The sequence below is a fragment of the Zootoca vivipara genome, chromosome 4 (assembly GCF_965207765.1).
Source record: "Zootoca vivipara chromosome 4, rZooViv2.hap1.1, whole genome shotgun sequence".
NCBI lineage: Eukaryota > Metazoa > Chordata > Lepidosauria > Squamata > Lacertidae > Zootoca > Zootoca vivipara.
Genome location: NC_142587.1, coordinates 82,264,276 through 82,290,924, shown reverse-complemented (window position 1 = coordinate 82,290,924; position 26,649 = coordinate 82,264,276). Strand labels below are relative to the sequence as shown.

At 41.1% G+C, this 26,649-nt stretch overlaps 1 protein-coding gene and 1 long non-coding RNA gene across 9 annotated transcripts in view; one reads left to right on the top strand and one right to left on the bottom strand.

Annotated features, from left to right (window-relative positions):
- Positions 1 to 3,358: 3,358 nt before the first annotated feature.
- LOC148686021 (uncharacterized) lies at positions 3,359 to 6,040 on the top strand. Its single transcript, XR_015949701.1, has 2 exons — positions 3,359 to 3,537; positions 4,881 to 6,040. It is a non-coding gene; the product is annotated as an uncharacterized LOC148686021 (long non-coding RNA).
- Positions 5,786 to 26,649, bottom strand: part of RDX (radixin) — a 30,457-nt gene continuing 9,593 nt past the window's right edge. For 4 of the 8 annotated variants that reach the window (XM_088668318.1, XM_088668316.1, XM_088668317.1 and 1 more), the window contains 13 exons: positions 23,056 to 23,139; positions 22,361 to 22,456; positions 20,758 to 20,795; positions 19,464 to 19,738; positions 18,510 to 18,593; positions 17,866 to 18,012; positions 17,374 to 17,470; positions 16,640 to 16,803; positions 15,285 to 15,415; positions 11,663 to 11,823; positions 10,724 to 10,816; positions 9,768 to 10,016; positions 5,786 to 8,336 (listed from right to left, as the gene is read on the bottom strand). In XM_088668318.1, the coding sequence (XP_088524444.1) occupies positions 8,172 to 8,336; positions 9,768 to 10,016; positions 10,724 to 10,816; positions 11,663 to 11,823; positions 15,285 to 15,415; positions 16,640 to 16,803; positions 17,374 to 17,470; positions 17,866 to 18,012; positions 18,510 to 18,593; positions 19,464 to 19,738; positions 20,758 to 20,760 (1,569 nt within the window). In that variant the 5' untranslated portion in view covers positions 20,761 to 20,795; positions 22,361 to 22,456; positions 23,056 to 23,139 and the 3' untranslated portion in view covers positions 5,786 to 8,171. The remainder of the gene's footprint in view (positions 8,337 to 9,767; positions 10,017 to 10,723; positions 10,817 to 11,662; positions 11,824 to 15,284; positions 15,416 to 16,639; positions 16,804 to 17,373; positions 17,471 to 17,865; positions 18,013 to 18,509; positions 18,594 to 19,463; positions 19,739 to 20,757; positions 20,796 to 22,360; positions 22,457 to 23,055; positions 23,140 to 26,649) is intronic. The other 4 variants (XM_035114926.3, XM_035114928.3, XM_035114927.3 and 1 more) reach the window with 1 other exon arrangement.

The following is a 26,649-nucleotide window of genomic DNA, read 5'->3' as shown; positions in this document are numbered from 1 at the left end:
CAATTACATAGCAAGGTTTCCAACAACCGCATAACAGGAATGGGTCACTTGGGGCCCTGTCAATGTCGATGAACGAATCCCACATCCCTGGCTAGGACTGGTGGAAGTTGGGGTACAACATCTGAAGGGCTGTAGGTTTCCCACTCTTGGTACAACAGCTACAGATAAGGAAGAATTAAAGTCACCAAGCAGGCACACAAGCCTCAAAGATGCATTTATTCAAGTACATAGGTAGAGACAATTTGCAATATATGCATATAATGCCCATTTGAGCGATAGTGAGGAGGGGAATCGATCGGCTGTAGCACCTTAAGAGGAAAACTGAAAATATTCATTTGCCTGTGACAAATTATCAGTTGATTTAGGTTTTTATATGCCATCAAGGCTTAATATAAAATGTGTAAAAATGAATAATGTAAAGGCAAGAGTAATAGCAGTTACTTTTACATTTCTGATTCTGCCAGGGTTCATGCAGAGAATATTTAAAAGATCCCACTTTTAAAGAACAGCTTGTCATCTGCTATATTGATTTCCATTGTAGCTGCATAGTAAACAAAGGTTCTCATTCTTCGGCCTTTGAGGAAATAGTCACAGCCATATTTTGGAAAAAAAAAACATGCCCCCGATCAAACGCTTAGGGGAAAAAAAACCCAGTTAGAGAACTGAACCAAAAGATCTCCAAAGCATAAGTTGCTCTCCATCAAAAAAGTTGACATATACTTTGCACCTCTTGCATGCTTAAAGGATTGTAAAATTTCCCAAATAACAGAAGCACAGAGGCAGGCCTGGGTAGACCTCCGGTTCTTTTGCTGTTCCTGAATAAGTTTCTATCCTAAGGGTTGCAAGAGATCGTACTTTTGTAACCTGCACAAAGACACAGAAGAAGAAAAACCGAGCAGATTTAATAAGGAAACCACCACCACATTTATAGCTGCAGAAGCGCCTAGAATGAAAAGAGATGGGTTGTTTCCAAAAGAAGAGTGAAGAAGTTTAGACTGTGAGGCCTATCAACTCTGCATGCACTTGGGCATCCCGTTGAAATCAAGAGGGTGTCAGAGCTCATAAATGTACACTGAATTCCAGCTAAAATGTGCATTGACTTGGCATGCAGCCAAACATCAGCAATACTACTAACAATAAAAGTGTGACTTTTGGAAGGCTCTCCTATGCTTTGACTAGCCTAGTAAGCACAAGGAGTTACCATAAGCCCTACTCACATGTTCAAAGGATGCACCAGCTTCACCTCTAATCCAAAGGTCTTCAAGCATTCAGGAAAATGCACTTAGAAGCCTCCCGATGATCAGGACCCCAGTGGTGCAGAACTCTGTTGCAGAGAGGAGTCACACTCAAAGACCAACCACTTTGACCTCAATGTGCAACAGTTGGCAGCAGAACCAGTGGGGATTTGGGGGTAGGGCGGGGACTTGGACCCCCTACAAGAGTTTTTGGAAAACCTGAATAGGGTGCTATACAGTTGACTGTCCTTGCCAAATATTTAAAGTGCCTCGAAGGTTAGCTAGTAGCTTGGTATGCTGACAGTGGTTATTCAGGGTATTTTCCAGTTTTCAAAACCCTTTCTTTAAAAAGGCAGAATTCAGGTTGTACCTCAAACCTTATAAATGTAACAAAAACACTCCATTATCAACCTATGGGCAGGCAAAAAGCTAAAGATGACACAGCCTTGAAAATACCCACTGTGGTAAGTTTTGAGGCCCTCCAGAACTATTCTTTTAGTACTCACCCTTTAGAAATTGTTTTCCACTTTTATTCCCTAAGAAAAGTTCAGTTTGACAATCAGATCATTGTCGACTCTGCTTTTGTTTCTCAAAAGCTCTGCTGTTTCCGTTGATGGCAGCAATTGGCTGGTAAAGGGGCACCAAGATATACCAGCTTCTGATGCTAGTTCATGACAGCAGCACCCTATATAGTTCATACCAATGTACTGATTGATATGCCCTGCCCACAGCTCCATTTTTCCTGTGCAACATCTCTTGGACACAGCTCTATAGGAACACTTCTGCTTTCCTAAAAAGCCCTATGAAAAGTGATTTTAAAGGGGCATTTTGAAGAGCCCAATCTCTTAACACTAGTATCCTGGCAGGTGGAAGCAACACATTTGAGACCTCCTGAATGTGAAAAGGACTTTTCCTCCTTAGTGGTGGGGCTGAATATCTGCTGGTTATCATTTTCTGCATTTCCTCTTAAACACTATAGCAGCTTGTATGGAAACACAACGGTGGACTGTACAACATACTTTAATAGGTATTATGCATAGAGAGGTGGATATTGCTGCTTCACTTTAATGTCTCTCTCCCGAAAGACCTACTATATGTTGAGGGCTTAAAACCGATGTATTGGATGCAGAGTGTTGCAACAAGGCATCCTGGGGACTGAAAACCTGGTGCGTCTCTGTACGATGGCCAAAAAAGAAAAGAAGACAAAAGACCCTGCACGGGGTGGGCATCATAAGGATAGAAGGGGTGCACTGCAGACAAAGCCGAGCCCTGCTGCTTTCGATAAGGCAAGGGGCTTTGTGTAAACACATCCACACTGCAATAAATGGTCCCCAAGGGAAAACGGAACAGAGGTCCAACACAGAGCCGGCAGGACTGAAAATGGAGAGGGATGTACGCTTTGCCCACATGTTATTTTGCATATCCCTGTCCAGCAGAGCAACGAGGAGTAACCAACTGCACACAGCAGGCAAAACAGAAAATCGGCATTGTTTTATGAATAAATCATTTTATTTCACCTCTGGTCTTCTGGTAATGAATTTACATTCCCCCCCCCCCCCCCGCTTTTTTTTTTTCTTCCCCCGGGAATAGTGGGAGAAGTAATCTTAATGTGACTTTTCCACCTCAAAATATATAAACAGTAGGAAAGAGCCTAGTGGATTCAGAATATTAATTCCGCCCAAAGAAAGGGCTTCTGAAACTCAGAACATAAAATATACATTGGAATTTTCTTCAGCCTTACCTTGATTCTATTTCGGCGAGGAAAAGGGGGCGGAGAACATGCATCTTATCCCATTAGGTGGAAAACGTGTGTGAAATGCAGTGCATGGTTGAGGAGCCAGGATCTGAACAACGAAAACCTACACACAACAGTCCACAATGATAAACGACAAATACATTGCACAAAGGGCCATAGAAATATATGCATGCCTACTGTTTTGTATGTGTGGTGGTTTTCTGTTTGAAGACGGCCTGTGGGAAATCTAGTCAAGTGCTACAGCCTGCATCATCATCATCATTATCCTCGGCCTCATTTATTTCTTTTCTCTCTCCAATGACTGAGCCAAATAGTTGCCTTGCTATTGCTGGCCACCAGCCAGGGCCCTGGCAGTGATCTACACTGAATCCAAGATGAGAGTTAGCTATAAAAGCCAATGCCTTGGCTAGCTGAAAGATCAGTGCAGGACAGCCAAATGGACTGCTTGTTCTGCAAACAAGCAGGGGGGACGGGGACTGGAGCAGCAACCTTAGGAAACTTCCCAGTATTCAGCTTTACATCCTGTGCTCCCCCTGCATCTCCTAGGCCAGGGGTGTCAAACTCAAATTCATCGGGGGCCGCATCAGCAGTTTGGTCACCCTCAAAGGGCCGGTTGTATCTGTAGGACTATGTGTCCACTCTTTATTATCATAAATTATTGTCACTGCATTCAATTATTACTGTTTTTTGTAATAATGTAAGTAATAACTAGCTCTGAAAGCAGAAACATAGTCAGAATAATGGCAAGTAGATATTCAAATGTACAATTATTGTACAATTTATTGAAAAATGATTTTTGGTAACTGCACTGGGTGGTGGAGGCTCGCTAGGGTTTCATGCAGGACCTTTGCAGAGCTACTAGTACCTGGAGATGCTGGGGTCCTTCTGCATGCAGGACAGATGTTCTGCCAGTGAGCCACCACCCTTCACCAAAGGGACTGGCTGAGGTTGACTCACTGGAGCTGCTCTCCTGGTTCCAGGGCTTAAGGGCCAGAAGTACTGGTATAAAGCAGCATCCTATGTTTCTGAGGAGAGGGAGAGGGAGAGGGAGGGGAGGGGAGGGAGGGGGGAAGGAAGGAAAGAGGGGAGAGAAAGAAGAGTAGGAAATAAGGAAGGGAATAAATAAGGAAAGAAAAAGAAAGAGGGAGAGAAGACGGAAAGGGAGAAAGAAGGAAGGAAGTAGAGGGAAAGAAAGAATAAGAATGAGGGAGAGGAAGAAAGATGGGAAGGACGGAAGGAAGGAAGGAAGGAAGGAAGGAAGGAAGGAAGGAAGGAAGGAAGGAAGGAAGGAAGGAAGGAAGGAAGGAAGAAAAGAGGGAGCAGGAGGGAGAGAGGAAGGAAAGAGGTGAGAGAAAGAAGAGTAGGAAAGAAGGAATAAAGAAGGAAAGAAAAAGAAAGAGGGAGAGAAGACAGAGATAAAGAAGGAAGGAAGGAGAGGGAAAGAAAGAATAAGAACGAGAGAGAGGAAGAAAGAAAGGGAAGGGGGGGGTCGCTGCCTTGATTCAGCGCCAGAAAAGAGCGTGAAGGGACCCAGGGGCAAAAAGCATTTCCCGTGCAGCGTGAGGCAGCGGGTGTCCGTTTTAGGAGAAGTGCGTAAAGCCTCAGAGTTGCACATTCGTGAGGCTGAGCCGCTGCTGAGCTCACGTTCATGAGGTTGAGCCGCGGCAGGAGGAGGAGGAGGTGAGGCAAGAGGAGACGGAGGCGGCGGCTTGCCTTTCAAACCCCCCCCCCCCGGCCCCAGCTGTTTGTCGGCGCTTTGTCGGCACGGCGCTTCAGCAGCAAGGTCCCGCCGCTGGGTCCCGCTGGCTGGGGCGCTCGGCGGGCCACATGACGAGGTCTGGCGGGCCGGATCTGGCCCCCGGGCCTTGTGTTTGACACCCGTGTCCTAGGCAGTGGGAAAGTCCTATTTTGGAGTCCTCCTGCACCCTACCTAGGGAACAGAATTAAGTCACAACCATGGTGAACAGCTTTCATTTGTGCACTTGGACTGCAAGGACTTGAGAATTGTTGATGTATTACAAAATATAGACGAGCATGAGATGGGCCATGGATCAGGGATAGAGCATCTACTTTGCATGCAGAAGGTCCCAGGTTCAATCTCCAACTAGGACAATGCTCTGCAAAGCCACTGCCAACCAGTGTAGAAAATACTGAACAGGATGGACCAATGGTCAGAGTAAGTAGAAGGCAACTTCCTATGTTCCAAACTGGCTTGCATATATGAAACGGAAAAAGTATTTTCGGCGTTCTGGATTTCTCAAATTACACAGCTTTAAAAACAAAAACAAACAAGTGAAGTCCCATTTTATATGCAACATTAAGTCAATGATGTTCAAATGAGCTCCCTCTCAAATATGTGTGTGATGCTAGCAGTGAGATCTTACACTACTCATGCATCTCCATATCACAAAGCTGGAGCATATTTAAGCAGGCAGGCACTCAGATCACCTCTTGAGACACACCAAGGAAAAAGCCTCAACTTTTGTCATATGAGCACCTGCTGCCTAAATAAGCTCTTCATCCTCAACAGCAATTTTGTGCCAGTGATTCCTGTTTCTCGAAACTGCAATTACCCTTTTTCCTTGTATCTGTAGTAAGCAGTTAGTGCCCCCTCCCTCCATAGGAGTGTCATTTCTGCTTACATTTTAAATGAATTCACGTTACAAGGTTTGTCATCTATGTTCCAGACATCCATTCCTTAGTCGTAAGCAAATTGTGGGGTTTTTTCAAGCAAAACCGAACAATTTTGCTTGGGAAAGATGAGATTAAATAACAACAATGGATCTCAGAGGAATGAACTGTAGTCTCTTTATTGTTAGCCAATGAATGTTATCCAAAATAATAGATGTCATTAACTGTAGCTTAATTTTACAACACAAAAGATGCTAAGGAGGGGAGGGGAAGAAGAGGGGAAGCGTGTTGAAAATTCCTTCACCAAGTTATTTTCTTAATGCCTCTGCATCAATATGTGTTTCCTCAGCAATTGGTGACAACCATCACCATCACTTCGTTCACAGTTAAAAACCTGATTACAGATGTTAATTCCTGGTTGCTTAGAAAAAAGTCACACAGTTTTATATATGGATTAGATCCATTTTAAACTCTAATCTATACATTGTATATTATGAACAGCAAATCTAACTCGTATTTCCCCCCCTTACACTGATAGTCTGGCATTGTCAATGCATGAACACACAATTCAGGGAAGAGCCATACACTGCATTCCATTTGCTATGGCAAAATAATTTTTTGGACATAATAATTTTGAACACTTTGGACATATAGGTCTCATGATTTGCTGCATGAAAATGTGCAAGGCATCTGCCCAATTTCTCTGACTGCAAGCAAAAGTGCCCAGGGCAAACATTTGAGCATGTGCACAGCTTTTGCACACCCGTGCAAGGAAAATCAGCTACCAGTGTGTCTGTGTCCCTTTCATTATGTCCTCTCTCCAAGATCTCTCTTAAATTTAAGGATGGGGTGGGGGACAACCTTCAAGAAGGTTCAATAAGTAATCCTTATTAAAGGATATTTAATAAAATGGCAATTTTAATAGGGAAGTGTAAATTTTGAGTGCATAATACCAAAAGGTTAGCTGAACCATCCTCAGAGAAAGCAGGGCTTCTTTCTCCCAACTACTAATTAAAGTTATAAAAATGGTGCGTAGTTTCAGATTCATAAACATGGTCCTCAAAACTCAACACATGCCAATTAGTCATCCCAAAGAGCGTTAGATAAGGGTGATTCAGCGGTGGTTCTAAACATACATTCAATATTACCTGACTGTATGCTGAAAATCAGCCTAAAGTTTTGTTCATACAACTCATTTGCCCCTGTTCTGCCACAATTCCTGTGACTGGACTCCCTGCAAGTCCCTTGCACCTTCAGTTATCATGGAAGGAACAACCTTGATGTGCAAGTGGGCCCTCAAAGCAAGTACAAGGCAGCATTGTTTTATGCAGACTTCTTTAAGAAATTAGCCTCAGAGCAACGTTAATTTAGTACAAAGGAACCCAAGACCCAGAAAACATGCTCAAATGTTTCACACCCTCTCAGTGGATCGTATACCAGTTCCAGGTTACTTTAATAAAAAAAAAAATGGAAGATACATGGTGCAGAATTTTACTCAACAAAAAGGCAGCTGAACACTGTTTGAATACTACAAATCTATGCTGCAACAGAACAAAATATTTAAAGAGTAAAGGTGTAGTGTTTAGCTATGCAGAAAACTAGCATAATGCAGTTTGCATTTCTATATGGTGTTTGAAAGACCAGTCATCATGCATATCGTAGTGAGGTAGGCTATTGTCCCCTCCGTGGGGCTGATGTTTTCATATGCTCCCTTGCCAGAAAGGTCCAGGTTTCCCCCATTGTAATTCATATGACAGCTAACAAAATGCAAGGGAAGGAGAACCCAGAGCAGGCAGGGGTGGAGGACCTTGCCCTCTAGCTGTTACTGAACTACACAGCTCCCATCTTTCCTAGCCATGCTTGCTGGGGCTGATGAGAGTTGTAGTTCATCTGGAGGGCCAAAGGTTACCTATCCCTGCCTTAAAGAGTGTTTCATTTTTCCTACTTTTGTCTGAAGAACTGAAGACTTCAGTAAAACAGACCTATAAGCAAAAACTTTCTACCGGTTAATGTTCCACTTTTTAAAAATCTAGACCTTTGTGAACAGGCAGGCAAAGAAAACCATCAATGATGACAGGACGTGAAACACCAAAGAACTCCGCCTAACAGAAGAAAAACAACACCCCTAAACCCCTGATAAATTAAGCAAGTTCTTGCAAATTCACTAAAATGAAAAAAGAAAAGAAAAATCCAAAGTGCACCCATGCCAAAAACTGTGGCCAGTTATAAAGTAAAAGCTAGTGTTCTTTCAAATCATTCCTGTTTAGGTTAACAGCTTTGTCAGTATAAGATGGAGCTAGTCCTCCAGAGGACAAAGAATAAAAAACAACAACACGTGATATGAGATCATGGAGATGTGGCCACCACCTCTCCCAGAGAGCCAGAGCGGACAGGCTGCCTTATTGTTGAACGGCTTTCATGAAATGAGTTTTAACCACAAACTGGTATAAATGCTTTGGCAAGGTGGGGTGTGTTCCTTTCAGAAAGGTCTGCATTTCTCTGCTGGTGGTTCAAGCTTAATGAAGAACATATATGCAAAGTAACAGCTCTCACATTGCTTCAAATTCATCAATGCGCTGCTTCGTATTGCCTTGCCGGATCTGTCGAAGAGTCTTGTATTTATCGCGGCCAGCTTTAACATTCTCCGCATGAAGGACATCGTTCTGGGTCTTCTTGGTGTCATCTCTGGCTTGGGCCAGCTCGGAACTCAGGGCCTGTTGAACGAAAGCATTGCTGGTTTAGACACTGCTAGTTCTGTCAAGTTCAATGTTTCATTTGCAGTACAGGATTAATTTTCCAACCAAATGGCCAGAATGTATACATGCATAAAAAAGGGGGTATACATGTGCAAAAGGGGAGATGATATATTCTTGTTCCTTTAGTGGACTATTTTCAGGTAATTCAACTTAAAACACGGTTTGGAATATTTTTTTCTGGAGAACAGTTATCAGTCTCACATGTATAGCTCCTCAATCACATATTCTTGGAATTACAATAGAAGGGGACATAATGTGGTACAGAGAAGCATACATATTGTATTAACTTTTGTGTTCACTGTCTGCCAGATTCACTGCTCAGGCCAACCTATGATACAGCAAAACATAGGCAGGTAAAGATTTTTTTTATTTTTTAAAAATTACATTGGGTTTAGTGAACATTCTGTTAGTGCAAAGATTTCTACTTGCACAACAAAACATTCCCCCCATCTTCCTGCGTGCCCCTAAATCTGTTCTAGAAGTTCCCCTAATCCTCTGGCACAAATTTGGGAAGGGAGCATGCACAGGGAGTGGGGGGGGGGAGAGAGTCTTGTTGCAGAAGTATAAATCCTTGTTTTGATGGGACACCTTAATTGACTACCCATCGTGCTCTACTAAACTAACTTATTTACCCACCAGATGAAGGAATCATCTGCTTCTGCATTGTAGGGATTTATCCTTCAGAATGATTTGTACAACAGCATTGCCAGGAAACTCACTTACTGGTTCTGATTGCCTTCCAAAGTAAATGGTGTCTCTTCATGCATTATTAAAGGGGCCTAAAGGCCGCTGGAAAGCTCAGCAGAATGGCCCCCCTCCAAGAGCTTCAATTAAGATGGAATCTGATCTTAGCTTTCAAAATCCTGCGTTAACTAGCTTAACGCTCAAAATCCAAAGTGAATAAAACCAACAATTGCACTCTGTGGTATGAATTTTCATATAAAGGAACTTGCTTGTGTTGGGCATTAAGAGCATTTTGTTATTGTCACATGGGGCTGCAGTACCTAGTTCTGAAACAGAATTTGTAAAGCAGCAAAAGAGAGAAACTGAACGACACTGGTCTCCCGACTGCATTTTCCAAAATATAGGCAACATCACGAAAATGCTTCTTTTAATTGGAAGGAGAATGTCTAGGTGTGTGGAGGGATATATTATTAATTTTTGCAAAGCAGTATGTACTGTGCCCAGGGCCCACTGAACCAAGTGACTTCCTCTGCAAGTTGAGCAGAAATGTCCCCTCACACCCACCCCAAGATGGGATCAATGGGAGTCATTTCAAAAGCTTTGCAGGGGACTACTGTGCAAAGCAAGGCTCAGAATGCTCAACCAGCAAGCAGAGAGCTTTTTGGTTTGTGGCCTATATTATATGCCTCTGTAATCCTTCATTACCTGGAGCTGTTTCTTTACACGTTCATTCTTCTGCGTTTCTGTTACACGCTCTTCCTCGCTCCTGTGATTCACAACGCCATCAGAAGCCAATTCAGCACTGGCCTCTGCATTATTCTCATCCTGTTCATCATGTTCATTTTCTGTGGGAGGAATTACAGGGGGAGGCGGAGGAGGTGGCGGAGGAGGAGCAGACATCACAGTCTTCAGCTCTTCTTTGGTCTTTTCCAGATCTTCTTGGGCTGCAAAGGCCTAAAAGGTAGTAATGAGGATTAGTCAACACTCCACAACAACTCCACAAACAAAATCTCCCAGCCTTATACTTTAATGAGATTGGTGTCAATGAGATTGAACCAACTTAGCCTGTCGTTCCTTTAACATGTTTATGGGCCACATAATATATGCTTAAAATTACTTTGAAAGTCTCAAGAGCAGACCAGAAGTCAACTCAAGCAGCTCCACACATCTTTCTGAAAACCAAGTCAGCTGCAGTCAACTAATACAAAGGAACTGTGATGCATCCCTCAACCCCAAATACTCATTAAAATGATTAGCCCAAACAGCATTTTCAGAAGACTCTTAACAGCTTTCCCTGTCTCAAGGAGAAAAGTAGGATACCTATTTAGGATGAGATTTCAGAAAAGCATAAGTAGGTACAGATAAGCTCATGAAGACATTTGTTTCCCCTCCTGCGTTTGGATGAATCTATATTGCATCAAGTCAATCTGCCTTCTAGCCAGAGAAAGCAGAAAGCACAGGACATATGCAAGTCCAAGTATTGATCTCATCTCACATTGGGGCAAGGAGTATTGTAAGCTTGCAGAAGATTTAAAAAAGCATTTTCCAGCAGAGAATTTGACACCCGATGCTGGGAAATGCCTTGTTCTTGGCTCTGGCATGCAGATCAGAATGCTTAGCCCATTCACAAATCCCAGCTTTAGTACATTAAAAATAATTACTTTGTGCTGCCATTCTGAAGCTTCTTCTTCTTTCTTCTTCTTGGCCTCCTCCAAAAGTGCAATCTTAGCTGTGAATTCTGCAAGTTCTGCCGCCTAGGAAGTAAGAAAAAAAAGTTATTAGCTCTAAGGCAACATCATGTATTGGTCTGCATTAAAGATGAAGCTGTAAAGAAATCTTAGTCACCTTTTCATAAGCTTCGTATAATGAACAGGCAACTGTTCAAAAATAAAATAGCTAGACAAATAAGAAAATACCGAACTATAAAGCCACTTAATATTCCTGTCATACTGACCGGTTAATTCACCAATAGCAATATAATGAAAATAAATTTTAAAAAATGAGCCTGGTCATCATGTGCCTCCAAAACTTGGAAAAAAAAAGAGTCATGGAGGCATCCTTTAGAGAAAGTATTTCATAAGGATAGTGCCACCATTTGGATGGTGGTGGTATGAGGAATATCTGAACTTAATATTAACAAGATGGTAAAATGGATCCAGAGACATGCAATGGAGTTGGTGGAAACAGACTTACTCAGCCCCCCCCCCAACCTGGTCAGAGAGGTTCCCCTAAGGTCGCGGCACTTTGCCAAAAGTGGTGGGCACAGAGGGGCTGAGGGGATCCCCAAAATCAGAGAGGCAACCTTGGTGAGTGGAGAGGAGTCAGCTTCTACCCACCCTGTTATGTGTGCTTTAGTTTGGATGAAACCTAGTGGATTGTTGACTAAAAATGCAACATACACCTTTCTCTCCCAACAGCACAGTACATAACTATATGGGGAAAGAAAGTACATGCATCTACCTTTTTTGTACTTAGATGACACCATGCAATTATGAACCTGCATGGTTTCCTTAATAGTTTCCTCTTTGGGTGCCAGAATTTTAACAAACTCCTTGAAAACAATACATCCTAATATAATCAGGCTGCATGTAACTTCTTACCAGCTGCTCCTGATTTTTCATTTGGTCAGCAGCCTGTTTTGCCAGAGCAGCTTTTGCCTCTTCTGCAGCTCTCCGATCCTTTTCCAGGCGCTCTGCTTCCTCTTTTGCTTTCTTCCTTTCTTGATCTAGCTCTAGGGCTCTTCTCGTCTGCTCTTCCAATTCTATGCAGAAGTTTAGAAAAGATCAGATAACTAAAAGGAAGCCAGACTGTGTTACACCGAGCTGTTAAGTCCAATGGCTGGACTGCATAGTCAATAAAACTAAATATTTCCAACACTGAATATTAAACAGTTCTGCTATTTTTCTAAGAGCAAGAACAGAAGGTCTCATTTGCTTTCAATGGAGATTGCTTAGGGACAAGGGTGGGGAACCTTTTTGACCCAGTGGGCAGATCTTTATCTTAAACCCCGTGGACCCAGCCATCAACCAATGGAGAGCGGAGTTCAATCCTGATTTCTGCCAAGTTCAACAGACCTAGGATTACATGTCTTCAGACTTGTTTTACACTGCAATTCATACACAGAATTATAGAATCATTGAATTGTAAAGTTGGAAGGTACCCCGGGGGTAATCTAGTCCAACCTCCTGCAACAGAGGAATCTCAGCTAAAACATACATGTAAGATGGCCATCCAACACATCAGATTATAATCTAATGTCAATTTCACATTGTACAGTGGTACCTCTACTTGCATTCACCTCCAGTTACGTATCCTTCACGATACGTATGCGGCAAACCCGGAAGTATTTTTCTGGGTTTCGCTGTGCGCGCATGCGCAGAAGCGCTCCATGCGCTGTGCACGTGCAGAAGCGGCACCTCCAGTTGTGGAAACCTCGGGATCCGACCAGAGCTCCGGAACGGATCCCATCTGCAACCAGAGGTACCACTGGAATGGAATATTCCAATGTTTTCTCCACTTGACCGTGTTGGCAAGAACTTACTCTTCTGAAAGGATGCAAAATGATGCATTTCACTTAATATTTTTTTAAATAGATATTCAAGAGAACAGAGCAATACTTCACCGCCCAGACTGCAAAAAGAACTGGCTCTCATGCAAATCCACTAACCGTCAAAACTGTTCACATTTTTCTCAGGAGGAATTATAAAAGCATCAGGTATAAAAGCCAAAGAAAGCTCAAATGCAAGCCAGTTTCCCAAATACATGGCAGCCATGATAGCTGAGTAGGCATATAAACCTACATAAACCTACGGTAAGGACTAAAGCTCAGTGGCAGAGAACATGCTTTGCACACAAGAAGGTCCCTGGGTCAATCCCAGGCAACCCGTTATATGAAGCAGATGATAAGCCCTCTTCCTGCGACCGTGGAGTGCCATTATCAAGCAAAATACACAGTACAGTACTAGGCTAAATGAACAGTTAGTCTGGAGTGAAAAAAGTTACTTCTTATGTTTCTGTCAAGGTTTTCAAAAACACTTCCCATTCTCAGGCATCTGTGTCTAATTTTATTTGTTGCAGCACACTGCAGTTCTCAAGAGCACCCAGTTTGGGAATTACTACCCTGTTTCTCATATTTTAAGACATACCCATAAAATAAGCCATAGCAGGATTTTTAAGCATTCAAGGAATATAAGCCATACCCCGAAAATAAGACATAGTGATAGGCGCAGCAGCAATGCCGGCCGCGGCAGGAGGAGGAGGAAAAAAATAAGACATCCCTTGAAAATAAGTCATAGTGTGTTTTTTTGAGGAAAAAATAAATATAAGACATGTCTTATAATATGAGAAAGACGGTACCTTCAGTGTCTTAATGCAAACTATTAAAAGAGATGAACGAACATTAAAATGTTAGGAACTGCAAGAAGTCACTCCATTCAATAGCTGTGCTATGATTCAGAAAGTCAAGCACAAAAAGAGTAATTGGCTGTGGTAGAGAAATCTATGCAAAATCCTGCAAAAGCTATTAAGTTTAATGATATAAAGACTTTAACCTTAAAGAGCAGAAACACGTCAGAAGTAAATCCAATTTAACTGAACTTTTCTAGGAGACTGTAAAATAGAACACCTCACTATGGAAGTGGGTTTATATCTATTACATTTTTTGCATGCTTCTTCCCTTCCTTTCCTTTTCCCTTCCTTCAGAGAGTTCTCCACATAAATTTCTATTACTATTTTAGATACCTGACCTATAGATATGATAATTTGCAGTATCAAATATATGAAATACTTTCAGTGTCAAATAAAGTATATTAATTTAAAAGGGCCTCTTTCAGTTTTACTACAATGGTGGACTATAGACAAATCTGTTTTTCCTGACAGAGCCAACAGCTAGTTCTGAAACTAAAGCTTACTGCAAACCTATGACAGAATATAAATGATTTACCACTACATAACTGAATTTGATTTTAATCTAAGCTGCTATTTCTTATAAAGTGACAGTCCGGAATAAGGTTTAGACACTGCAAATTTGTACTCTTCACAATGTCACATAAGGTCTGTGTGCCACTGTCCGTAAACTGCACTCAAGCAAAAAGGAACGAAAGGAAAAAGGGACACAACAATGTACAAGTAACTCGCAACTTATGTTCACTTAAGTTGCATGCATTCAGCTTTATGTGCTTGCCAATTATTATTTGGGGGGGGGGGCACCCAGGAAAAAAAGACTTTGGCAATCCTACCCGCCATTGAACCCAATGTGTCTTGACTATACATGATTTTGGCTCCATAAAATCACTTATTTTGAGAGTTGCCTATAGTTTAAAATATGATGCAAGTTAAATTAGTGTATTGTTAAGCTACCATGTTTCTCATATTATAAGACACGTCTTATATTTATTTTTTCTTCAAAAAAACACACATTATGCCTTATTTTCAAGGGATGTCTTATTTTTTTCCTCCTCCTCCTCCTGCCGCGGCCAGCATTGCTGCTGCGCCTATCACTATGTCTTATTTTCGGGGTATGGCTTATATTCCTTTGTTGTTTTTGTTTAGTCGTTTAGTCGTGTCCGACTCTTCGTGACCCCATGGACCGTAGCACGCCAGGCACTCCTGTCTTGCACTGCCTCCCGCAGTTTGGTCAAACTCATGTTCGTAGTTTCGAGAACACTGTCCAACCATCTCGTCCTCTGTCGTCCCCTTCTCCTAGTGCCCTCAATCTTTCCCAACATCAGGGTCTTTTCCAAGGATTCTTCTCTTCTCATGAGGTGGCCAAAGTATTGGAGCCTCAGCTTCACAATCTGTCCTTCCAGTGAGCACTCAGGGCTGATTTCCTTAAGAATGGATAGGTTTGATCTTCTTGCAGTCCATGGGACTCTCAAGAGTCTCCTCCAGCACCATAATTCAAAAGCATCAATTCTTCGGCGATCAGCCTTCTTTATGGTCCAGCTCTCACTTCCATACATCACTACTAGGAAAACCATAGCTTTAACTATACGGACCTTTGTCGGCAAGGTGATGTCTCTGCTTTTTAAGATATTCCTTATATATTCCTTGAATGCTTAAAAATCCTGCTGTGGCTTATTTTATGGGTATGTCTTAAAATATGAGAAACAGGGTAGCTGCTAACTTCCTTACATGATGTGGTAAGCAATGTAACATAATAAACCTAACAGACTCACAAACTTAATATTTATTGAAGGAAATAGATGTGATGAACATGCTCACCTTTTTGGGCCTTCATTGTCTGTTCTTCAATTTGTCTTAGCCGTTCCATCAACTCTTCCTTTTCACGCTCTATTCTTTCCTTCTCTTTTTCTGCTATTTCCCTTTTCCTTTTTTCATTTTCTAGTTGTGCCCTAAATTAAATAAATGCCAGCATCAGCAGAGGAGCAAGTGATTTTCATTCTGAGTTTACAGTGCATCCATCAAAATCCATTTACCCAAACATGCCGAATTTATTCTCACAATACAAGTCACAACATGATATGCTAGGGGGAAGCCCTGCGGCAATCATCATCATCATCATCATAAAAGGTTTGTTCTGTCAGATGATCTCAAAATTGCATCCTAAGTGTCTAAAAAAACAAGGCGAAAGCTGGAATGAAACAGAATAGGCAAACAATCTAGCTAAAGATCACCATCAAGTAGGGTAAGCTAGTGCTTCTAAACTACAGGCTTCTCATGAGCATCTGGTTGGCCACTGGACTAGAGAAGTCATTAGAAAAGCTGGACTAGAGAAGTCATTAGTCTGATCCACCAGGGTGCTTATGTCCTACACGACAATCAAGTACCTACAAAACTTCAGTCTATCGGGTAGTAAACCATAGGATAACACAATATTAGGTACTTCATAAGATAATTTAAGACAACAAACAATCTGACCCAAAACTGTGGCGCTTAATTATCTGCTCCTCACCTCTACCGAGACTCTCTGCACACTGGCAAGTATATAGTAGCTAACTCATGGTAACATCCAAGTGGCAATTACATATTTCTCTGCAGTCACTAACAGCAGTTGCAGTGTTACTATTTAGTTTACTTAGTGCAAATCTTCTGAAATCACTGTGGAAACATGCGGTAAACATGCCAGTACATGCCGCTTGTTTTTCCCCAAAGCATCAGTACTCTAGCAGAGTCCAATTAAGCAGGCAGCCTGCTGTCCGTGCACTTTGCTGGAGGACAAATCCAATTGTGAAACAAAGCTGGATAAGGACATGAGCTTTCATAGACAGTACCCAGGGCTAAAGAAAACCAGGGGTTTTGACAAACATCCTTTCTTTCTCTATATATAATTCATGAAGCCAGTTTGTCACTGCTTAGAACTGGTGTGCATCCATGTGTAACAGGAGTTAAGTACGATACCAAGAGAACAACAGTTTCCACTACTGGCACTGATTTAATAGGAGTAATATCTGTTTTTAGAGAATTCTGTCCATGAGGGCAAAAATAAAACTCAATATTTTTCCTACTTAAGTCTGCCTCTAGGTCACATGTGCTAGAGTGCTTTTGTTTGTTTGTCTGAAGTTATGAATAACAAAATAATTCCAACTGCTGTTCATACACAGTTGTCAACATCATACCTCTCCATCTGTTTTTGGTGTTTTTCTTCCCTAGCCTGGGCCTTCATCTGTTGAACTTCAATTGTATCTGGCTTTCTCCTCCTCATGTACAGCTCGTGATTTCCCATACACAGTGCCAATATCCGCTTATTAATTCTCAGACGTGGTGCATAAAACACAAAATCCTAATAAAAAAAATTAAGTTATTGAAATCCCATTTATGTTCTAGAAACACATGCTTGTTAAGAATATGGACACTCTTAGCTTCTTCTTAATGAGATTCTAACTTCTTAAATAGATAGCTTAACACTTTCACTTCCAATGAAGCAATATTTGGGACTAGTCATTAGCTGTTCCAGAACAGATCAATAAATGACTTGGAATTATGTGTGATCAGTGAAAAAACTGACACCAAAGTATTAAGAATGATTAAATCCCAACGAAACAGGGAATAACTCTAAAAGGTTCTTTGAACTTGGTGTCTGTAACAGGCTGACAGAGGAAACTCAAACAGGATTTTGAAAGTTATGTACTTTGGAGGTGGGGAAAAGAAAATTCCAGGCATAATTAGCCCCAACCCTACAGCGAACAATTAACCAATGTAAGTGAGAAATTCCAACACAAATATTAGCAAAAGTTACATTAGTTAAGCAAGAAAATGATTTGGAGAGTTAAGAGCTAGAGAGGAAGGGGTTACAGATGTGTCCTACATTGATAGTTCAGGTCTAAACAAGAAATTAAAAAGATTTACTCACAGGTGCCTTTTTGTCGATGGGTTTTATCACAAACTTTTTGTCATTGAATGAAATATTTCTGATTTCACTCCAAGGAAAGCCGATCTTGGGAGTCAACCTTTAGTGAACACAAAAGAATCCTTAGTCACACACACTTTGTGAACAATCACAGTAAAAGAACAAACTTAAGTTATAGGGTGAAAGGACAGCGTGCAATTTCATCTACCTCTGTCCAACAGGCAGGACCACTCATTTACCAGGTTCTTCTCTACCCACAATAACATCTACAACTCAGTTTCTGAAGAGCACACAATTAAAAACAATGTACATCAAACTCTCTTAACTGTTGATGACTGCAATTAGTCCTGGGGGGGGGGGGGAGCAAGGGCTGAGGCGCTAAAGAAAGCTTGATCATGCATAATGAGATAAGAATCAGTGCCCAGAAATGTACATCAAACTCTATTAAGCGAGAATGATCTTCAGGAATACTGAAACAGTTTTAATACTACTTACTTATCATCATGTTCATAAATATTTAAACCCAAAGCATCGACACCAAGCCATAATTCAGTTCCCTTTTTGTTCTTTATTTCGAAATAGTTGACTCCATACATTTCCAAATCTTGTGCAATTTTGAGGTACTCCATCATAGAATCTTCCCTGATCAATGAAAAGAACATAATTGAAAACCAGATAAAATGCAAACTTCTAGAGTCACTGTATAGGCAGAAGTAGTAAGGATCATGCACCAAATCATACCAATTGTATCCTTAACTAAGTCTTAAGTGGGGTAATTGTGGAATCAATGGATGAAAGTGCAATCAGATTTACAGCCCAATTCTATACATTATAATTTGGAAGTCCCATCAATTTCAATGGGACATACCCCTAAGTATATGCAGATAGAACTGTAGCCCTAACAGAGGCCGATTAATATTGGAACCACTCTGCTTTTATTTGTATTTTTATGATAGATTTAAAACAGAAGCAGGGAAAAGTGGAAAAGGGTAAGCTAGTTAGGTACAGAAGTAAGCTAAAACGGCTCTTTGGAGTAATATGTTTCAGTTACCAGCACTTATTCTGTTTGTAGGATATATTAATTAATTAAAAGCAAGCTAAATTCAAAAGAGGAAGGCTAACTATACCGGGGATCTTACCTTAACATCCCTCTGTGTTCTTCATGCCAATTTTGTATTCTTTCTTCCCACTGCTCTTTTGTCAATTTATGCTGTTCCAAAACGCTGTCAAAATAAAGAATAATCATGAAAAGAGTACCCTACTATTTATTTTATTTTTACACAAAAGTTACAGTCAGCGTCACCTTTCTAGATTTAAATATATTTTTATTTAACAAAATTTATACACCACTTGCTTGTAGTAAAACCTCTACGCGGTTTACAAGAAGTAAATTCGAATATGTTGCAATACCCTGCCCTTTCACTGTATTCACAGCCTGCAGGGAAGCTTACAACTTTTAAAAAACAATTAAGTAAATAAAAATACTAAACTGAAGACCACAATGAAACAAAACTAATTATAAACAGCAACAGTAAACAAGAACAATGTGTGTATCACCAATTGTATTCAATTCCTTTTAAAATGCCAACAAATTTCAACAACAAAAGAAGTCATAAACTCTGTACTTAAGGTGTGAATGCTAGAATGGGGCTTGCCCATCTGACAACTGGCTTGGCAGGGCTTTGACTTATGCTACTAGTCAAGCTAGTTAAGAAAATCAGGTACTATCTAACTAGTGCAACAAGTTCCACTATTGTGAGGAGTTTCAGCTGTGCAATGGAATTTCCCTGCTCTCTCCTTTCCCTGTACACCCCACAAATCTGCTCGGAAGTGTCATAAGAACCCCAGGAACATATTTAGAGGCCACACAGGGAGATGAGAAGAAGGGGAATATCCACTGCTCAGCCAACATTCCTTGCAGTAGTAGAAGTCTTTAGTTGGATACTGCCCAGTTTCTGTGATGGAGATGCATATTTTTTAATTTCCAAGTTGAAGACCAATTGGGTAGGCCACTAGACAAGCTTTCATGTTAAACTTATATGTTGTACCCATAGAATTTGCCAGACTTTTGATGCACCATATAAGTTTCTTACCGCTGAGGAAGAAGTCTGTCATTGGCCAAATATCCTAGCTTATGTATCTCTTTATTGTAATCTCCATACTTGGCTTGAACAGCATAAGAAGCTAGCAGAACAGCAGTTTCAGGAGGACAATAGATTTCATCATTTAAGATGGCTTCTTTTACTTGCAGAAAGAACAGTCTCTGGGTTATTTCTTGAATCAACTCTTCAGACACATCCTCAGGAAAAAACTTTGCCCTGAATTTGAACTGAAAAGGATTTTCTTTCCTTACATCTTGCTGTGTTACCTGAAAAGGAGTTTGCAGAAGGGTAAAGAGAATATGAGAGTATTGGGAAAGCAATCTAGTCACCGGTTGTTACATACTGTAATTCAACTCTAGGAAGCACAACATTGAAGGATTTGTGATTCACACAGACATCTAAATAATTAATTGTGAATTAGGAAAACATGACAGCTTTCAGAGGCTACATAAAGCCGTTTAAAGTCCTTATTGTATCCCTGTGTTACTCCAATTTTCATTATACAAATTCAGTTCTGAAGACCCACCCAGGAGGTTGATTTAGGAAAATCAACCTTGCATTCAAAGATGTACACAACATAGCAGTAGTTTATCTGCAAAAAGTCTCTTGCACAGGTTTGCCAGATATTGATGAGCTAATGAGCATCATGTACACCAGATTTCTCAAGTAAAGTGCACTAATTGATATCTGGCAAGCTTCCATATATCTCCGAGAGGTTTATCAAGAACTGCACAAAAAGATTTTTTAAATCCCAATGTTTGGTAACAATGCAAGAAAAGGAATAATAGCTGCAGTCTATATTCAAGTAGTCTGCTTTTTCATAAATAGCACATCAGGATTTCCCATTCCACTAACCCCCTTCCCCCAAAAAAAGACAATCAGTGGGTTCTCAATTCCAACTTTTCCTTTAAAAAAAACTATGGCAAACTTTGGGGTTCCTCCAAACTAGGGGATGCCTCCCATCCTGTTTTTCTCAGTAGAGTGCTCATCTTTAGAGGGGGGCAAGGGGGAATATTCCGCCCACCCACCCAATGAGCTATCACCTCACATTTCTCTGCTTTCATTTAAAAAGAGCAACTTGAACCTGGCATGTGACAAAATGTCCTGGAGCTATTCTTCTTACTTTCTGTGAGAAACCGGCCAGTTTGCCCCTCCCTCTATATAAAAAAATTCCTGCAGAAGCCCCTGCACAGGGCTGCAATCCTGTCAGCACTAACCAGTTATGTTTGCATTAGAAGAAATAATTTGTAACGTATGAGAGAAGAATGTCAAACCCTTCTCTTACCATTTTTGCTGCACCCCATCTCAAGTGCCTCAAAAGAACTAATGAGTTGAAAGACAAAAACAACTAGGATTATTGCCCTAGAGCAAAGTAGAAAGAACTCAGAGAACCTGAACAGACGTTATTCTACCTGGCTTCAAACACACCCACAGGAGAACCCTGTCCAAACTCTGTTTCCACCCTCAGCTCCTCTCACTGCAGGGAGAAATATTTGATTAAACCGATCCCACACTTATTAGAACATATTTCTTCCAGATTGCAGAGAGACACATCAGGCAGATGTGAAGTTGCACCAATGTAAGACCCTCTCTGATAAATTCCCAGGGTCAGTCTCAGCAAGATTAAGATCTGAATGAAACCATTTCTACAGAAGACAAAGAAAGCGGGTTCTATAACTTATCCACTTCCAATGTATTCCATGCAGTGTTCAAAACTCCCATTGTTCTAGGCACATTTTGTGACAGGGAATTTCATTAGCACGAGCAGTTTCTGAGCTGTGGGCACTGCACCTAAGATTTCAAATTAAAACTGCAGAGGAGAAGGAAAGGATGACCTTTTTCTGCCTCCCCACGTCCAGCTACTCTCTGAGGACTGAAGAAGAGACCCTCTTAAGAATATTAGGGGGGTGGGCAGGGGAAGGACTACACCAGGCACGTCCAACATATAGATCATGATCTACCGGTAGATCACTGGACGTCTGTGGTAGATCACTGGTAGCCCCCAAAGAAGCTAAAACAAGCTCAACATTTTTGCCCTGCATCCCCCCAAAACGGGGCTTTCCTCCTCCCTAAAAAAAGCTCAACAACCTGAACCCCCCACTGCCAGTTTTTAACTCTGTGAGTAGATCGCAGTCTCTTGGGAGTTGGCCACCCCTGGACTAGACGATGTGAAAAATGAATGTAATATTTTAGCTGCTGTTCATTCATTTTCAGCTTTGTATTCTTGTTATAAAAAAGTGCGCCTACACATTCCGTTGTTGCGTCCATAACCATAGCTGTCAAGTTTTCCCTTTTCTCGCGAGGAAGCCTATTCAGCATAAGGGAATTTCCCTTTTTAAAAAAGGGAGAACTTGACAGCTATGCCATAACCTAGGTTTCAGGTGCCATTTAGCTCTAAGCTTTCATATATCAGTTTCTAACACTGATTCCCTGTTGTGCATCATCACAAATATTAATACCACCCTATAGGAAACAAATCCAGAAACCTCTTAAGATTTCAAGTATGAACTAAATTCTCCATATAAACAGAAGAAATTGGATCAATCAGTTTAGAAATGTAATCGTTCAGAGCAGGGCTTCTTTATAGTTGGCCACCATAAAAAGAAAGAAAAGAAAATGGGCATCTGACTTCATATCAAAATTAGCTTGACTTGTAAAATGGCCTTCACAGAGTACATCAATCACTAAAAATCCTTATTCTACTGAAGAAAAAATTGAAGAAATAAATCTAAACTGAAGATGTCAAGTTGGTCAACTAACATCACAGCACGTACATGCATGTCTCTTCTAAATGAAAGTGAAATCTAAACTAGAATACTTTTTTAACACCACCTACCATTCCTTCATTGCAGATTGAATTATTTTAAATAAAACAAATTATACATTACCTTTTTGTTCAACTTCAACCAAGTTGTGTATCCTTTGCTGTCTACATACTGTAGTCCAAAAAACCAAACTTCCCGTAGGCCAACTGTTTTTACAACCTTAAAAAAGAAGAATGACATCAATACTAATCACATAAAGCTTCATGATTAACCCTTCATTGTATTATCAGGGAAAGCTATGATTCCCTGGACTTACCACCTCTTACTTCAAGGAAAAAAGCCCGTCTATATGAAACATCGATTAAGGGAATCTTAAGTACAGGGGGATGGGAAGAGTGATAGTAAGGTCCGCCACAGCTAAATAAGCAAATGGCTGGCCAACTTCACAGCAATATGGTTCTTAAAGGGCAAGAATGACCACAGCAGTAAGCCATTTTGTTAGAGATAGCAACAGCAAGTGCTGGTTAAAATGTGCTCCCCAACTTCCCACTGTAAAAGCCTGCCATGTCTAAACCAGGATACCAGTACCTACAGGTGCAGCATTATCAGCCAAGGAACCACGACTAGCTGGACAATAAGTGGTAGTACACTGATGCTGTACATGATGGAACAGGCAAGCTGGTTTAAGTGGAACAATGGCTGCTTGGAATCATGAAGTTGTATGTATGACGTAGGTCAGAGGTTTTTACCTCTTCATTCTAAGCGCAAGTCACAGTTTGCTATGTCATGTCTGAATCAGCCCATAGTAAGACGATTACCTGATCAAAAAGCTGTTTTCCTGTTGTGTTGGGCTGGATGGCAAACTCCAGCTCTGCATCCATTGTGGTGACTCTTACATTAATCTGCATAGAACAAGAAGGTATTAAATCTAAATAGATTTTCATGCTTTGATCACCATTGCCGTGCCAAATTATAAACAGACACAACATCTCACACATTCCATGTAACTAAACAAAAAGTTAAACAACCAAACTAAGAACTGGTAAGAATGATAAGGTTTTTAAAAACAACACAGAGTTTTGTGATTTTGCTAGGAGTTAAAAATTGCAACCTGATATGCAACAATTAAATTCCATTGTCACCAGGAAACTTGCTATATCTATTTGATCTATCCAAACTCATTCTAAAGGATAGCCCCAACTCTTTCAGATTTGCAATGAACATCTCTGTGGCAGCGGTCACCAACTCAGCTCTTATAGGCACAAATGTACCCATAGAAAGCTTCCTTGCTACCTGCAGGTTGCTCACCCCTCCCACCACTGAAATTAAGCTTGAAAGAAGCTTTCACTGTAGACAATAAACTAGATTGCTGTATCATAATGTTGTTTGGGATATTAACCCTGGTACTCAAACAAGCACTGAACACAAAATCTTACACTTGGAAGAGTTTAAAAATTGTGAATAATATCTGTTTTGCATTCTGAGGGATTAATTTACAGCCAATTTTAATCTCTGAAGAGATAGATGGCAGCCCAAGAAAGTATCTGGGAAAAGATGCTTAGATTTTAAAGATATAATTTTTAAAGGACATTCTACGCCTTGAAAAACAGGCAAATACACAAGCTATGCATTTTAGTTAAAATGGCAATTCAGTGACTGAGATAAAATAGTAAGGGTAATGGAGTGGTAAATGACTAGAGAGAAGTGGCACGGTCCAAGTTTGCTGCACTCCAGGATTAGCTTGCCTCAGAGTTAGCAGAGAATGATGACTTGCTTTCTAGGAGCAGAAGTCAAAGAAGCTTGCCTTAAACAGATCATTTGTGTTGTACAAAGAGCGTCAAGGTTCTGCCCCCATTGTAAATTAGATGCCTTTGTCTCTAATGATCTAGCAGAGAGCATGTACACTGTATGGCAACATGTTGGGGGTTTTTAAGCCCAGCCTCCAATATGGTTCTCAGTTGTTGTTATCGGAATAGGTTTCCTTCAGTGACAACCAAAGAAATGTCATACTTAATTTAGCAGACTAGCATAAGCTTTGTAAGCTGTCTGTCTTTCCCAACAGAATGTCCCACAAGTCATGAGAATATAAATATCTTGTTCTATTCTGACAGGAGCATAGGAATTTCTTGCTGACTTTATAATACCCAGCAGTATTGCTACCAGGACCCAAAGACACCTTTTATTGTGCATACGTCTGAGCCTCCATGGTTTTAACTACAACCCCCTTGCTGTATGCATCAGAGGCCATAGGCTGCATTCAAAAGTCAGTAGTAGGGCACAGAAAAGCCCTACTCACTTGTGTTCTCCCATTCTGAACTCTTTACAGAAGCATTGCTGTTTCTAACACTTTTGGAGCATAGACTTATGACAAAAACTTTTTCATGTGCTAAGCTAACATACATCTATAGATTCAAATTTAGGCAAATATTCAAGGGGGGGATAAAACTGGCAGTCGGGGCTTACAGCTATGAGGTTTCAACAGTATTTTCTGGGCCCAGTACACTGCACCTGCAACCTACTAAAATTGAGCAACTGCCTCCGTGCAAATTAAGATAGTGTGTAGCTGTGTAGCTCACCCCACTGAGCCCCGCCTCTGTTATGCCCCATTACACCCCCGTTCTGCCCTTTTCCATGTCCAAAAGGACCCGCGTGTCAGAGATCATGTGTCAATTGGACGCACCTAAAATAGTCACTGCCTGTAGTTAATATACACCAAGGGTCACCAATGCAGTACCCACAAGCACCATGGCTTGTGTTGATCTCCCTTGGCAACCCTGGGTAGGGGGGGGGCCAGACACCGAGCTTTCATTTTAAAATAACAATAATAATAAATATCTAGCCCTCCTAAAAAGAAGGTTACAAAACAGAATGTACACATATACTTATAATTTATATTAAATGAGGTAGGCTAGCTGCTAAGTAAGAAATTCAAAAAGGAAAGCCCTTTCTAGCATGAAATAGTTAAGCAGAAAACTTCACAATGACTATACTCTTTAATTTTGTTTTATGTCATGCCCACCATGGCAGCTATTTTGTGTTATCACATGTCTCTGGGACAGCCATTCTGTGACTAGTGCCAACAGCATGCTCTCAAAATTCAAAATGTGCCCACTGATACAAAAAGATTGACAACTGCAGGAACCATAGTTAAAGCTGAGGTATCTGACAGGTGGATCACTTAAACCTTGGTTCATTGTGTCACAGAAAAGTCAAAAGCAACAACAAGAGCAGCTGAACCTTGAGAGTGGTTTGAATTCTTCACTTGCAGCTCTGTAGCTTTGGAACGCTGATGACTCCTTAACCATAGTTAAGAGGTGGGATGTATTCAAACATAACAATAAGTTATGGTTAAATTTAACTAAGGTTTAAAACGCAATTACAAACCTTGATTAATGAGTGTCCTTTAATCATAGTTAATAAGCCATAGTTAAACTGCTGGCCTGAGACATAACTCTTACTCATTGCTTAATAAACCATGGTTATGTGTTAATCAGGCCAATGATTCTCCCTTGAACATTTGTGTGCTAATATTTATACCACGAAATAATCTTTCATATTTGGCACTATTACTTTCTAGTACAATTCATTTTATCAAAGAGTGATATTTTGCCTTCAGGATTCATAAGAAATCCTACATTAACTGATGCATTTAATTGTTGGCTTACATCAGGGGTCCCCAAACTACGGCCCCCGGGCCGGATGCGGCCCAATCGGCCTTCCAATCCGGCCCGCGACGACCCCCGCCGCCCGCTGCCGGCTCTCACAGTGCGCGGCGCAGCGACGATCTAAAAAATCGGCAAAAAAATGCCGAAAATCCTTTGTGCGCATGCGTATGGGCCTCTCCCGACCCGGAAGAGGTCATTTCTGTGCACTTCCGGGTCGGGGGAGGCCCATACGCATGCGCACAAGCGATTTTCTGCAATTTTTCCCCCGCCCGTGTGCGTGCGCGCATGCGCACGGGCGCGTACTCCCCCGCCCTCCGGCCCGCTGCGCGCGCACTCCCCTGCCCTCCAGCCCACCGCGCGGTCGGCGCGGCGGGCACCGGCCCGCCGCGCGGTAAGTCTGGGGACCCCTGGCTTACATTAATTGCAATGCTTTTTGATATACAGTAAACATTTATCTAATGTGCACAAGCAACATAGTATTTGGAAACAGATGCACTGCTAAAGCTGAAAATGATTTTTAATTTTAATAACTGGGTTGTTTGACTTAATTATTTAAGGAGTATGCAAACTCATTTTAAATGCACGCATTCCAAAAGGCACTGTGTGTTTTAAATATTCTTTATGTGTATGGTTGAGACTCAAATGGAAATGATAAACATACCAGACAAAACACAAAATGCAGACACATGGTAGGACATTTAGATTCTGAACATTCTGCTTTGAATTAGTACAGAAAAGTTATATACT